Source organism: Schistocerca americana, chromosome 4, assembly GCF_021461395.2.
Source record: "Schistocerca americana isolate TAMUIC-IGC-003095 chromosome 4, iqSchAmer2.1, whole genome shotgun sequence".
Taxonomy (NCBI): domain Eukaryota; kingdom Metazoa; phylum Arthropoda; class Insecta; order Orthoptera; family Acrididae; genus Schistocerca; species Schistocerca americana.
The window spans coordinates 538,028,551-538,042,119 of record NC_060122.1 but is presented as its reverse complement, the minus strand read 5'-3'; the positions used below and the strand labels follow the sequence as shown (position 1 = coordinate 538,042,119).

At 35.4% G+C, this 13,569-nt stretch overlaps 1 protein-coding gene across 1 annotated transcript in view; it reads left to right on the top strand.

Moving 5' to 3' along the window:
- The window catches only part of LOC124613961 (peptidyl-prolyl cis-trans isomerase-like 1), a 92,676-nt gene extending 80,958 nt beyond the window's left edge, over nt 1–11,718 (top strand). Inside the window, exon 5 of the mRNA XM_047142744.1 lies at nt 11,541–11,718. Within this exon, the coding sequence (XP_046998700.1) occupies nt 11,541–11,656 (116 nt within the window). The 3' untranslated portion in view covers nt 11,657–11,718. The remainder of the gene's footprint in view (nt 1–11,540) is intronic.
- The last annotated feature ends 1,851 nt before the right edge of the window (nt 11,719–13,569 follow it).

Here is a 13,569-nt window from a genome sequence, read left to right as displayed (position 1 = left end):
AAAAATAAGCAACCTTTGGAGAAAATTTGAAAGAGTGCACCTGGTGTAGACAACATTCCTTCAGAATTACTAAGAGCCTTCGGAAAACAAAGCACAAAAAAACTATTTCACCTGGTATGCAAGATATATGAGACAGGTGAAATAACGTCAGACTTCAAGCACAATGTTATAATTCAAATTCCCTAGAAGAAAACTCAGTAGGCATGAATATTACTAAACAATAATTCTAATAATTCATCATTGCAAAATACAGACATGATTACAGATGTGAGGAAAGATCAGTTTGAGTCCCAAATAAATGTATGAGAACATTGGCCTACACCAACACTAGAATTTTAATGCGTTGACTGAGATGCACTCTTAGAAATTCTGAATTCATTCATATAAAATACTGAGAGCAAATTGATATTTACAACTTGTACAGAAACCAAAGTGCAGTTATAAGAGTCAAAATGCACAGAAGAGAGTGCAGTAGTTATTCAGGTTGTCTATTGAACAAGCAGTAAAGGAAACCAAGGAGAAATTTGGAAAGTGAATCAAAGTTCAGGAAGAAAAAAATGTAAACTTTGAGGCTTGACCTTCCCTGCAAGGAGGTTGCGGGGCATATTCCGCACCCATACCTTTCCTCTCTCTGCTGCAGCCAGGTGGCAGTGGGTGATGTCATGCGTACGCTTCCAGCATCCCCTGCATAAAGTGCCAGGTTATATTGTGTGTACAGTAGATCAGGAAACAAGATACTGAAATTAGCAGACTGAGTGCTGTAGAATTAGAAGGGATATAAAGTGAAGATTGGCAGTAACAAGGAAAGCTTTCAAGAAAAGAGAAATATGTTAACACTGAATATCTATTTAGGTGTTAGGAAGTCTTTTTCTGAACGTATTTGTGTGGATTTGCCGTGCAGGGAAGTGTGAAGGCAGTAAGCCTATAGACAAAACTAGAATAGAAGGTTTTGAAGTGTCATGTTCCACAAGAATTCTGAAGATTTGTTTGATAGGTTGGATAACTAATGAAGAAGTACTGCATCAAATTAAAGAGAAAAGAGAGGTGTGTCACAACTTTACTAAAAGGAAGGACTGGTTGACAGGATATATCATGATTAAGGTGGCTTTAGTCCTTGGATAAGTTAAACAAGAAGCTTGAAGCATCAAGGAATAGTCAATTCAGTAATGGAGGGAAATGTGTTGGGGTTAAAAATTGTGGAGGAAGACAAAGACTTGAATACTGTTAGCAAGTTCAAATGGATGTAGGTTGCAGTACTTAAACAGGTATGAAATGGCTCTCACAGGATAAGAGCTACTGCTGGTACTTTTGTAGAGTATACTAACAAGAAGTTATGACTAGTATTAATGTATTAACAGAATTTACTTCCCTGAATCTGAATGTTTTGATAAAATGTTAGAGGAGTGGCTAATGAAGTAATCCTGCTTTTTGTTTTTTAATATTCAGTTTCCTGCCTGATGTTCAGTGGCAACCTATTATAGAATTTTGCACCAGAGAGAATGATTTATAATCTGCATGGATGTTATTTTTATTTCTGTTACTGCACTTATGAGTTGCAGAGTTCATGTTAAATTAATTATTGTTGTTAACCACAAATACCATTACAGAGAATGTGCATAGGTACGAATAAGTGTAAGAATCCCTCAACTGCATGTAGGGACACTTTTAATGCCTTTCACGTTGATAGCAACATTTACCGGCATATCAAAATAAACAGGCATCCTGTGGGTATGGCCCATATGGTCTAGTAAATATTTCTGCTTCTTAATTTGATTCTATGACGCTGATCCAATTATTATTTCGCCAAATGCTGCAGGAAGTCAGTGATATTGCGTTGTGCTGTGTTGTAATGTAAGTCAAGCCCTCTTTGTCATCCTCATGCACAATTCTTTGAACTCTGCAGTACATGCAGTAGAAAAATTCCTCTTTATACCCAGTGCTTTTCAAGTAATCAGGAAACCATTGCATTTCTGTCACACCGTGTTGAACAACCTGCTGCTTCAATTAATGAAACCTTCCCTGTTTGAGATTGTAATGGTACTTGAATTACGCAACCATTACGGCACCTCACCTGAACCTCTCGATACAAATAATATTCTACTGTTTTTCTGTTTACTACTTAACAGATTTCTGAGACAACATTCAGATTTGATTTCATTTGTGATACATCAATATGTTTATATTGCAATGATATTATTCTTATGTGTATTCTTTCTTTTGTCACTATGATCTTTGAAGTACTTGTAACTCTGATTTTTGGGCGCGTAAGCGATAGTTAGTTAGTTGTTAACTTGTTAGAGATTCGGACCTTGAAAACTTCAAGTCTTGGACGTCATGTTGGAAAGACGCTCAACGTAGTCAGCTTATAAAATGTGAACTTTAACAGTGACTGTGGGAAAGATGTTACCAAGTATGTTTTGTATAGTGAAGTGATGTCTAGTGTGTCGCGTGATTTGCAATAAAAGTAATTAAAACGAAGTGTAACTTAATTTCGGAATGCTGATTATTTTTTTACATCACCATTGTCCAGCAAAAGTGTAATCTTCAAGGGTGGTTTGTGAAGCGCATCTACATAACTTATGAATATAGCAGAATAAAACCTAGGCCTATTTGCATCCGAGCTTGGAATCATAATCACCTAGATTTTCAACGATTGAGCCATGATAATACGAGACCAGCGTAGGAAACACAAAAAGATGAGTGCCTAGTTTTTTCATTATTACATGAAATGACTATTAACTGTGCTCTAATGACACCTGCCACATAATATGACTGTTAATGCCCGAAAATGCAGTATTTAGCAGCGTGAGCAACACCACAATCGTTATGAAAATTTTGACCTTTGTTGTGGTAGGGTTGTTAGAAGCTCTCTCAAAATTTAGTGTGTAGAAGCAGCATTCTTTCATTTATTCTTCATTTGATGCCCCTACAAATATTTGCTTCTATGAAAAGACATTTTCTTCTTGCTCCACAGTTGTTTGTGGCTTCTGCTTAAAATTAGCATTGTATTGTGTGCGTGAACTGATTGTGAACCATGAAATTGTATATACAGATTTCTCAAGAGAGTCATGGCTGTAATTTGCATCCCTTATCAGTTGCTACAATTTACATTTTGCACAATTCTGATAATAAAAGCAAACAGTAGCAGAACACTTTGTCCTCTTGCCTCCCTGCAACAGAATCATCAGAAATCATACCACGTTGGGTTAACAGTGAACTTCACTTTTTGTTGGTAACCTTGAAAATCAACATTGCTGTAGAGGAGTAGAAACATTAGCACCATTTTTAAGCTTGTTTTTCATTTGTTGTGCCTTAATTCAAGTGTTCTGTGTGAACATATTTCTGTTATCATTAATTTGCCTCATGTAGAAATGAATATTATTACTTGTCCATTTGCAGAATCAGTTCAATTTCGATTACAATTCGGTGCCGGCAAAGTACAGTTTAAGTGTGGTAGATGCTCATAAAAAGCAAAGTACACTGGATACATTCCCACTGGTGCCAACATGATGAAATTTGCTTCCTGCTTGTGATTCCCCTCCACACATATGTCCTAGTGTCCAGCCAAGTAGATGATACACTTCCCGCTCTCACCCTTCTGAATTCTTAAAGTTAAATCTGCGTGTGATCTCATTTGCCAAAGCTTTATCTGCAAATGTAAGTCAGTCCCTACAATAAGCTATTGCACAATGTAAAAACATTGAGTGCAGCAACAGCAATTTAATTCTCAAATGTAAGATGACCCTGTTTTTTTTTTTTTTTTTTTTTTTTTTTTTTTTTTTTTTTTTTTTTTTTTAATGACAAATTTGGAGAGAACCTTGTCTTATATTTAAACAATGGAAAATCTGGAATGGGATAATGATTATATTATGAAAATATGTGAAGATTGTAACTATTCTCGAAAGAATAGATACCATTGATGACTGTGCAGCTTCTCTAGAATAAATGATAATTAATTGAAACCCTCAGCTGCCGACAGGTGTTGTTGAAGTACCTCGATGGGGACAGCTGAAAATGTGAGCCCTGACCGGGACGCAAACCCGGGATCGCCTGCTTACATGGCAGATGCTCTATCCATCTGCGCCACTGAGAACACAGATGAATAGCGTGACTACAGGGACTTATCCCTTGCACACTCCTCGTGAGAACCACAGTCCCAACTGTCCACAATCTACATACATAATGTACCTAACAGATATTTGCCCATCCACTCATCATCAAAGGTATCTGTTCTTTCGAGAACAGTTACTATCTTCATATATAGTTAAAGGCTACCTGGCCATTGATCTTCGTCTGTGTGAATGCGCACAGGTTGCCCGAACTCATACGGGAATAGTCACCTTAGTGGGTGCGAGTAATGAGTGGATGGGCAAATATCTGTTAGATACATTACGTATGTAGATGTTGGACAGATGTAAATGTCTCTGACTCATTGTAAATGCTTCTATTTGTCCATCATGGTCAGATAAACTATTAATTTAGAAATAAACTATTAATTTATAAACAAATTATCAATCACTGTTGCACTATTTTTGTCTCTGTTGAGGGTCCCTCGGTGCCCTTGATCAGAATTATTAGATATGAAATCAGTAGTGAAATCTCCTCATACAATCACTTCTCAGTTGTTTCTGCTAGCCTTTTTAGTAGTCTCTCTACGTTGAGGACCTGTAGATTGTCAGAACTGTCGTCTTGTATGTTTCCAAATAGCCTCTACTTTTATAATGCACCAGAATATATGGGCTAATGGTTGTAATTTCTATTTAACATAAATGTTTGTGTTTGAAAGGTGTTACTTTGTCATTATATTGGCAGCTGATAGTATTCTGTCTAAAGTTGCAAAATTATTTATTACAGAGCATTAAATAAAATATGAGTCAAGTAGAACAAAAGGCACAGCAGTAGCATGTTTTAAAATAGCTGTTGTTTTCCTAATAAACATATAGCTGTGTAAAGTAATCTACAAGTAATTCCCATAGTTATCACTGTATATTGATTAGCGTGTCACAAAATTGTTGTATGTTTTACAGAGGTAGTCTACAGTAGCTGCTTCTGCTTGTTAACATATAACATCATTCACCCCTCATTTATTAAGGCTTTCCATCATTACAGGATTTGATTTATTTTAGTTTTAGTTAGTTAAATATTTCATGGGTCACATGGTGTAATACAATGTAATAACTTGGAACAAGTCAAATTACAGAATGTTACCTAATAAGTAATGAAATATGATGCATGCTGTCCACTTACAGATTAGGTCCACATAACAGAAAACAGTATTTCATTTAATAACAAAAGTAAACATGTAACACTTCCTTGTTAAATCTACTGAATGTTTCTAAACAAAAAATTCTTCTATGGAATAGAATGAGTTACCCTGAATGAACTTTTTCAGCTTACTTTCAAATTTAGCTTTGCCATCTGTCAGGCATTTAATATCATTTGGCAAATGATGAAATATTGTGGTAACATTTTTATTTACACCTTTTAATGAAGGAATTTTTGTCTTCTCGTATTGTAACATGGATGTTGTTATTCCTTTTGAACAAACTGAATTATATACAACAAATTTCATAGGAGATAATATTTACTGTTGTGCTGTAGTTAAAATAACGTAACTCCCTTAAGAATTTATACAAAAAGTGTGAACACAATATGTTGATTCTTGTGCAATGAAAACTTTCTTTTGAAAGTTGAGTTACTGCAGAATACATTTCCAAGCAATGTAACATTGCTGAGTAAAAGTGGCTAAACAGAGTTATTTAAGAAACTGTAAAATCTTTTTTTTTCTTCCCCCTCCCCCCCCCCCCCCCTTTCGATTTATAATTTCATCAGTATGTACACCTAAATCTTTTTAAATCCTGCCTTCTTTACCTACCTCAAATCATATGTCAAATTTGTCACAGCTGTTGTGCACTTGATGTCCAAAATTGAATATACTGTTTTCTTAAAATTAAGAGAGAGAGGGGGGTCATTTGTAGAAGAGCAATTAATAGTTATTTTATACACGTTATTTACAATTTTCTGTATTGGGATTGATTATGGTACATGTCATTCAAAAAAGAACTAAATTATTTGACTGTTTTATATGCATTTTGACACTATATTTCCTCTTAAAAGTGAAATGTACTTTTAACAATATGTACATGATCTAGGAATTTACAACACAGACACTTTAGTACTAAACTTCAGTTAAAAAGGACTTGACTTGTTGAGCTCTTCTGCCATGCTATAAGTGGAATCATAACAATTACAGTTGTATAAACTATTGCCCCCCCCCCCCCCCCACATACACACACACACACACACACACACACACACACACACACACACACACACACACACACACACACACTCAAAGGACGGACAGCAGCCTTTTCAATAGTTACAGGGACAACAGTCTGGATGATTGGCTGATCTGGCCTTGTAACATTAACCAAAATGGCATTGCTGTGCTGGAACTGAGAACAGCTGAAAGCAAGGGGAAACTACAGCCATAAATTTTCACAGGGGCATGCAGCTTTATTGTATGATTAAATGATGATGGCATCCTCTTGAGTGAAATATTCTGGAGATAAAATAGTCCCCCATTTGAATCTCCAGGCAGGGACCACTCATGAGGAAGTCATTATCCAGAGAAAGAAAACTGGCATTCTATGAATTGGAGCATGGAACATCAGGTCCCGTAATTGAGCAGGTACGTTAGAAAATTTAAAACGGGGAATGGATAGGTTAAAGTTAGATTTAGTGGGAATTAGTGAAGTTTGGTAGAAGGAGGAACAAGATTTCTGGCTAGGTGACTACAGGGTTATAAACACAAAATCAAGTAGGGGTAATGCTGGAGTAGATTTAATAATGAATAAAAAAAAATAGGAGCACAGGTAAGCTACTACGAACAGCATTATTGTAGCCAAGATAGACACAAAGCCCATGCCTACCACAGTATTACAATATTGTATGCCAAGTAGCTCTGCAGAGGATGAAGAGATTGAAGAAATGTATGATGCGATAAAAGAAATTATTCCGATAGGGAAGGGAGATAAAGATTTAATAGTCGTGGGGGACTGGAATTTGATAGTAGGAAAAGGAAGAGAAGGAAAACTAGTAGGTGAATATGGACTGGGGGAAAGAAGTGAAAGAGGAAGCTGCCTGGTTGAATTTTGCACAGAGCATAATTTAATCAGAGCTTACCCTTGGTTTAAGAATCATGAAAGAAGGTTGTATACGTGTAAGAGGCCTGGAGACACTGGAAGGTTTCAGATGGATTATATAATGGTAAGACAGAGATTCAGGAACCAGGTTTTAAACTGAAGACATTTCCAGACCACAATTTATTGGTTATGAAATGTAGATTAAAACTGAAGAAACTGCAAAAAGGTAGGAATTTAAGGAGATGGGACCTAGATATACTGAAAGAACCAGAGGTTGTCATGTGTTTCAGAGAGAGTATTACGGAACAACTGACAAGAATGAGAGACGGAACAACTGACAAGAACGAGAGAAAGAAATGCAGTAGAAGAAGAGTGGATAGCTTTGAGAGATGAAATAGCAAAGGCAGCAGAGGATCAAGTAGGTAAAAAGATGAGAGCTAGTAGAGATCCTTGGGTAACAGAAGATATATTGAATTTAATTGATGAAAGGAGAAAATATAACAATACAGTAAGTAAAGCAGGTGAAAAGGAATACAAACGTCTCAAAAATGAGGTCGACAGGAAGTGGAAAATGGCTAATCAGGTATGGCTACAGGACAAACGTAAGGATGTATCGAGGCATACATCATAGGGGTGACATACATACTGCCTGCAGCAAAATTAAAGAGATCGTTAGAGAAAAGAGAACCACCTATATGAATATCAAGAGCTCAGATGGAAAACGTGTTCTAAGCAAAGAAGGGAATGCAGAAAGATGGAAGGAGTATATAGAGGGTCTATACATGGGCGATGTACTTGAGGACAATATAATGGAAATGAAAGAGGTTGTAGATGAAGATGAAATGGGAGATATGATATTGCGTGAAGAATTTGGCAGAGAACTGAAAGACCTAAGTCAAAACAAGGCCCTGGGTATATACAACATTCGATTAGAACTACTGATAGCCTTGGGAGAGTCATCCATGACAAATTTCTACCATCTGGTGAGCAAGATATATGAGACAGGCGAAATACCATGAGACTTTAAGAAGAATATAATAATTTCAGTTCCAAAGAAAGCAGGTGTTGACAGGTGTGAAAATTACCAAACTGTCAGTTTAATTGGTCATGGCTGCAAAATACTAACACGAATTCTTTACAGACAAATGGAAAAACAGATAGAAGCTGACCTCAGGGAACATCAGTTTGGATTCTGTAGAAATGTAGGAACATGGGAGGCAATACTGACCCTGTGACTTACCTTAGAAGATAGGTTAAGGAAAGGCGAACCTACTTTTCACTTAGAGAAAGCTTTTGACAATGTTGACTGGAATACTGTCTTTCAAATTCTCAGAGAGTGAAAAGCTATTTACAATTTGTACAGAAACTGGATGACAGTTATGAGAACTGAGGGGCATGAAAGGGAGGTAGTGATTGAGAAAGGAGTGAGACACGGTTGTAGCCTAACCGTGATACTATTCAATCTGAATATTGAGCAAGCAGTAAAGGAAACAAAAGAAAAATTTGGAGTAGGAATTAAAATCCATGGAGAAGAAATAAAAACTTTGAGGTTTCCCAATGACATTTTAGTTCTGTCAGAGAAAGCAAAGGACCTGGAAGAGCACTTGAACGGAATGGACAGTTTCTTGAAAGGAGGATATAAGATGAACATCAACAAAAGCAAAACGAGGCTAATGGAAAGTAGTCAAACTAAATCAGGTGATGCTGAGCGAATTGGATTAGGAAATGAGACACTTAAAGTAGTAAAGGAGTTTTGCTGTTTAGGGAGCAAAATAACTGATGGTGGTCAAAGTAGAGAGGATATAAAATGTAGACTGGCTATGGCAAGGAAAGCATTGATGAAGAAGAGGAATTTGTTAACATCGAGTAAAGATTTAAGTGTCAGGAAGTCGTTTCTGAAAGTATTTGTATGGATTGTGCCATATATGGAAGTGAACATGGACAATAAATAGTTTAGACAAAAAAAGAGAATAGAAGTTTTTGAAATGTGGTGCTACAGAAGAATGCTGAAGATTAGGTGGGTAGATCACACAACTAATGAGGAGGTACTGAATAGAATTGAGAAGAGAAATTTGTGGCACTACTTGACTAGAAGAAGTGATCGGTTGGTATGACACATTCTGAGGTATCACGGGATCACCAGTTTAATATTGGAAGGAAGCACGGAGGGTAAAAATCTTAGAGGGAGACCAAGAGCTGAATACACTAAGCAGATTCAGAAGGATGTAGTTTGCAGTAGTAACTCAGGGGTGAAGAAGCTTGCACAGGATAGAGTAGTGTGGAGAGCTGCATCGAACCAGTCTCTGGACTGAAGACAACAACAACAAACTATTGTTGAAATGTATACAAAATTAAGCCTAAAATAAAAAAAAAATTGTGAATTTTCAAAACTTTGAGTACAATATTAAGTTTTGCAAAAGGACAACAAATATCTGATGCAAGCAAAATTTTGCAGAAAGTTAGCTTTCTATACAAATTGTAAACAATTTCATTTTTAAACAATTATGTCCAAATAACATTAAATTTTGTACTAATTACAAAATAATTTCAACTACATTATTGTCACAAGATCTCATGGAAGAGTTTTAAAGTTTAGTTTCACAAGTTTCTTATTTCATTATGAGATATACTATAAAACAGAATTAACTGGTGCAACAATGAAATAATTATACTTTTAAGTTTGGTAGCAACTGTACATTCATACAACATTAAGTAACAAATGACTAAACATTAACCATAATTGTAAAACATTAGCACACTCACATTCGGACATCAAATGCTTCACTATCGGGGTGTATTGACTGGTAAAGCAAGGAATCTGGTACTTACACGTCTACCGTTGATGAAGTATGAAGTACACCTTTCTGAATTCTTTTTATTGAGTATAGAATGAGGCATCTTTCCTATACTGTTAATTCCATAAAAGTCCAATTTTACAACAAAATGTTGGAATTTACAGTGTCAGATGCCGTGGATAAATCACAAAAAGAAGTCTTAGTGCTGTGTTTTTATTTAATCCTTATAAAATCCTGTGAGTGATTGTAAAGATAAGATCTGAGTGGAGCAACCCCTCTGACCTCCAAATTGTGATATGCTAAGTTTATTATTATTATGAAGATGGAACACTGTTTTAGGGTACATCACCCCTTCAAAAAAATTGAAAGTGATGTCAGCAGTGAAACGGCTCAGTCATTATTAACATCATTCCTGTCATCTTTCTTATAAATGGGCATAACAGTTGCATATTTTAATCTTTCTGAAAAAATTGATTTGATTTGGTGACACATGACATATTTCAAAGAGGCTAGTAGTTATTAAATGACAACTCTTTGAAATTTTATTGGAAATGCCACAGACAATGTATCAGTTTTGTATTTTTGAGAATGTTTTTTACTTTTTTCATTTCACGTGGAGATGTGGCTGAGAGTGCATTCTCAACATACTGCCATGATTTTTATTCTGAGCTTCTTGGCCTTATTGTCTCAATATAATTTAAGAAGTGGCAATTAATAATACCTACTATCTGTGAACATTAATTAATAAGCTTTCCATTCAAATCAACAGAGATTTTATCTTATGCTGTGAGCTATTCTTCTGTTCTTTTTTACCATATTTCATACAGATTTAATTCCATTATCGGAATGATTAAATGTGTGCATAATGTGCATACTTCTAGATTTTTTAATAACTTTTCTTAAGAAGATGGTTTAGTTTTTGTAGTATGCACATAAATCAGGATCTTCACTTGTTCTTGTTAGCATTTGCATTTACATTTTCCATTTCCCATCACTAATCCACGTTTTTTGCACGGCTTATTAAGTCTTTTCTAGTTAGTTCATAGAACACAGTGTGTATAAAAATTAGTGAATGATGATTATCATTATTCGTGATCTGTAAAAAATTGTTTCAGAATATTGTCAAGATTTATAAATACCCCTTATTTTCTTCTATTGATAGACAAGTTTAAAAATGCCATTTGTTAAAAGTTTGGTTGTAAGTGAACCAATTTACATTAAGTGTGAAATAATTCTTGGCTCGATTCAAGAATATTTATTTTTTACTATTTTTAAATATGTAAATGCAAAAGAAAGTGAAATATGGGTATTATGTTATTGTAGTGATTTGGGTTGTTTTAATAAAAGCTTTTTTTTATAATCAGTCACTCTTTCTTGAAAAGATTTTATGGACAGTGATTAAGAGTACTTACTATACCTGAACTATGATACTTGCTTATCTAGTTATCACTTTTACTGTTTTCTAACTTGTATTAAATGTGAGTTGTTGGAGGAAGGAAAAATTTTTGCTTTGTAGTTATCTGTATACATGCTAACAGTATACATGTAAATGTGTATGAAGTGGCTTTAACAGTGTCCTCCTTCTCTTTATTTGCAGGTCGTATACATTCGGGAATGAGTGTAGTGAAGAGGATAGGACTTGTAGAGACAGATAAAAATGACAGGCCAGTGGATGATGTAAAAATAACCAGAGGTGTTGTAAGATCACATTGATCTTGCTTAACTGAGTGATTGTATCACCCTATTTTGTAAAATAAATGTTTTATGAAACTCAATCTTTGAACTATGATAATTTACTGTTATAATAAATATACAAGTAGTTACATGAATAATGAAGAAATTATGTGCGTGTAGTGGAGAAAGGATAAATAGGTTTCACTGGAAGTGCAGTGCATATGGAGATCCATTTCATTACCTAGTGAAATATATTTCATACTTGATAACAAGTATACTGCAACATCATAAGTGATACAAAGCAAATTACTGCTGCTCAAGAGCATCTGGAGTTGCAGAGCAAGCTTGCCACATTTATCATAGAACACATTCATAATCTTACACTTCATTTAAATCAGTCAGACTTGAGCATTATTAAATGGACAAAGATGGATAATTTTTGTAAGTGGTACCAAATTTTTGACCTGTGTGTAGTGTGTGTTACTAAATATATTGTGTGTTCAAAATCATAAGAATAAACCATAATTTCAATCATTCCAAACCACAATTCAGCAGACATCTAATAAAAGATCATTTTATTTACTTGGAATGAGCTTGCTTCTTAAATTATTTAATTTCACAGAATGCAGGACAATCATTAGTACCCGTAAATAATATAGTAGTCTGCCATAATGATATTAAATCAGAAGAACATAAATTACCAGATGTGGTGAACAACTACACTGGACAAAGAGCTGCTTGAACTGAAGCATAGTGTAAGTCATAAATAATATAGTATTGGGAGTTGAAGGTGTCGTTGGTGGGTAGTTCCTATGGCTTGGAAGTCTTAAGACTTTGCCTGAAAGTTTGACATGTTTCTCTTGTGACGGAAACTACACTACCTTCTTCGAAATTGTCAGTCCTAAAGCAATTTATAACAATTGTCATAATATTATTGCACCCACTCAAAAAATAAAGTTGTGTAAAACTTATTGGAGGCTGTATGTCAGACTACAACTGCAGAGGTCTGGGGTTCAATCCTTGTTGCAATGCAAGTTGAACCAAAAATCCCCTAATAACTAGTTGATTGATTCAGATCAGTTGCCGGAGGAAGGCAAGAATACACCATGGCCAGTAGGACCTTACATAGTAAAGCACTGCAGTGTTGAAACCAACATTCAAGTTGAAATCAGTTCAAATCATGAATAAGAACAGGTATGTAGCATGAGTAGAAAGTACAACACAGTAACCTCAGTTACAGTATGTAACAATCAGGCATTTTTCAGGAAGTCTTACCATGACCGTGTAAACAAAAAGAATGAAATTCAGATTGGCAGTTTTAATCAGTCATAGTTGATCTTTCAGTACTGTACTGCATGTTTGTAGGTTTAAACCATTATCTTTAGGTAGTTCTGGTTTGACATATTATTTGCAGCATCTCCATTGGTGACCGTTTGACTGATGTTCTTGTAGTGTTGTGACAGAATGCAGTTTTCCAATACTAAATTCTTTCAGGTACACAATAATTTTACTTCATACTTTCACTCTCATAACTGAACGGATTTCTGAATTCCTTCCTTTTTAATTGTTGGAAAACTTGTAACACATGTGGACGATTAGATAGACTTTGGCATTGACCTCTCTTCTAGTGCATAATTCTGGCAACATTCTGTGAACAGCATAAGGATAATTAATGCCTCTTTGTTATACACAGTCCAGTCACATTAATGTGACCACCATATATGTCTAACATCAACATGCAGTAACCACTCACAGATGGCAGGTGGCAGCACTAACAGTGGAGGATATATAAAGTGTGTCGGGAGACACAGAAAATGGTGCAATTGTTGTTGTAACGTGGACATGGAGCGACTGATGTCCAAAAGGGCATGATTATTAGCTTTCGGGCCAACTGTGGAAGCATTTCCAAAATGGCTAAATTTATAAACTGTTCATGTGCTGCTGTCGTTAAA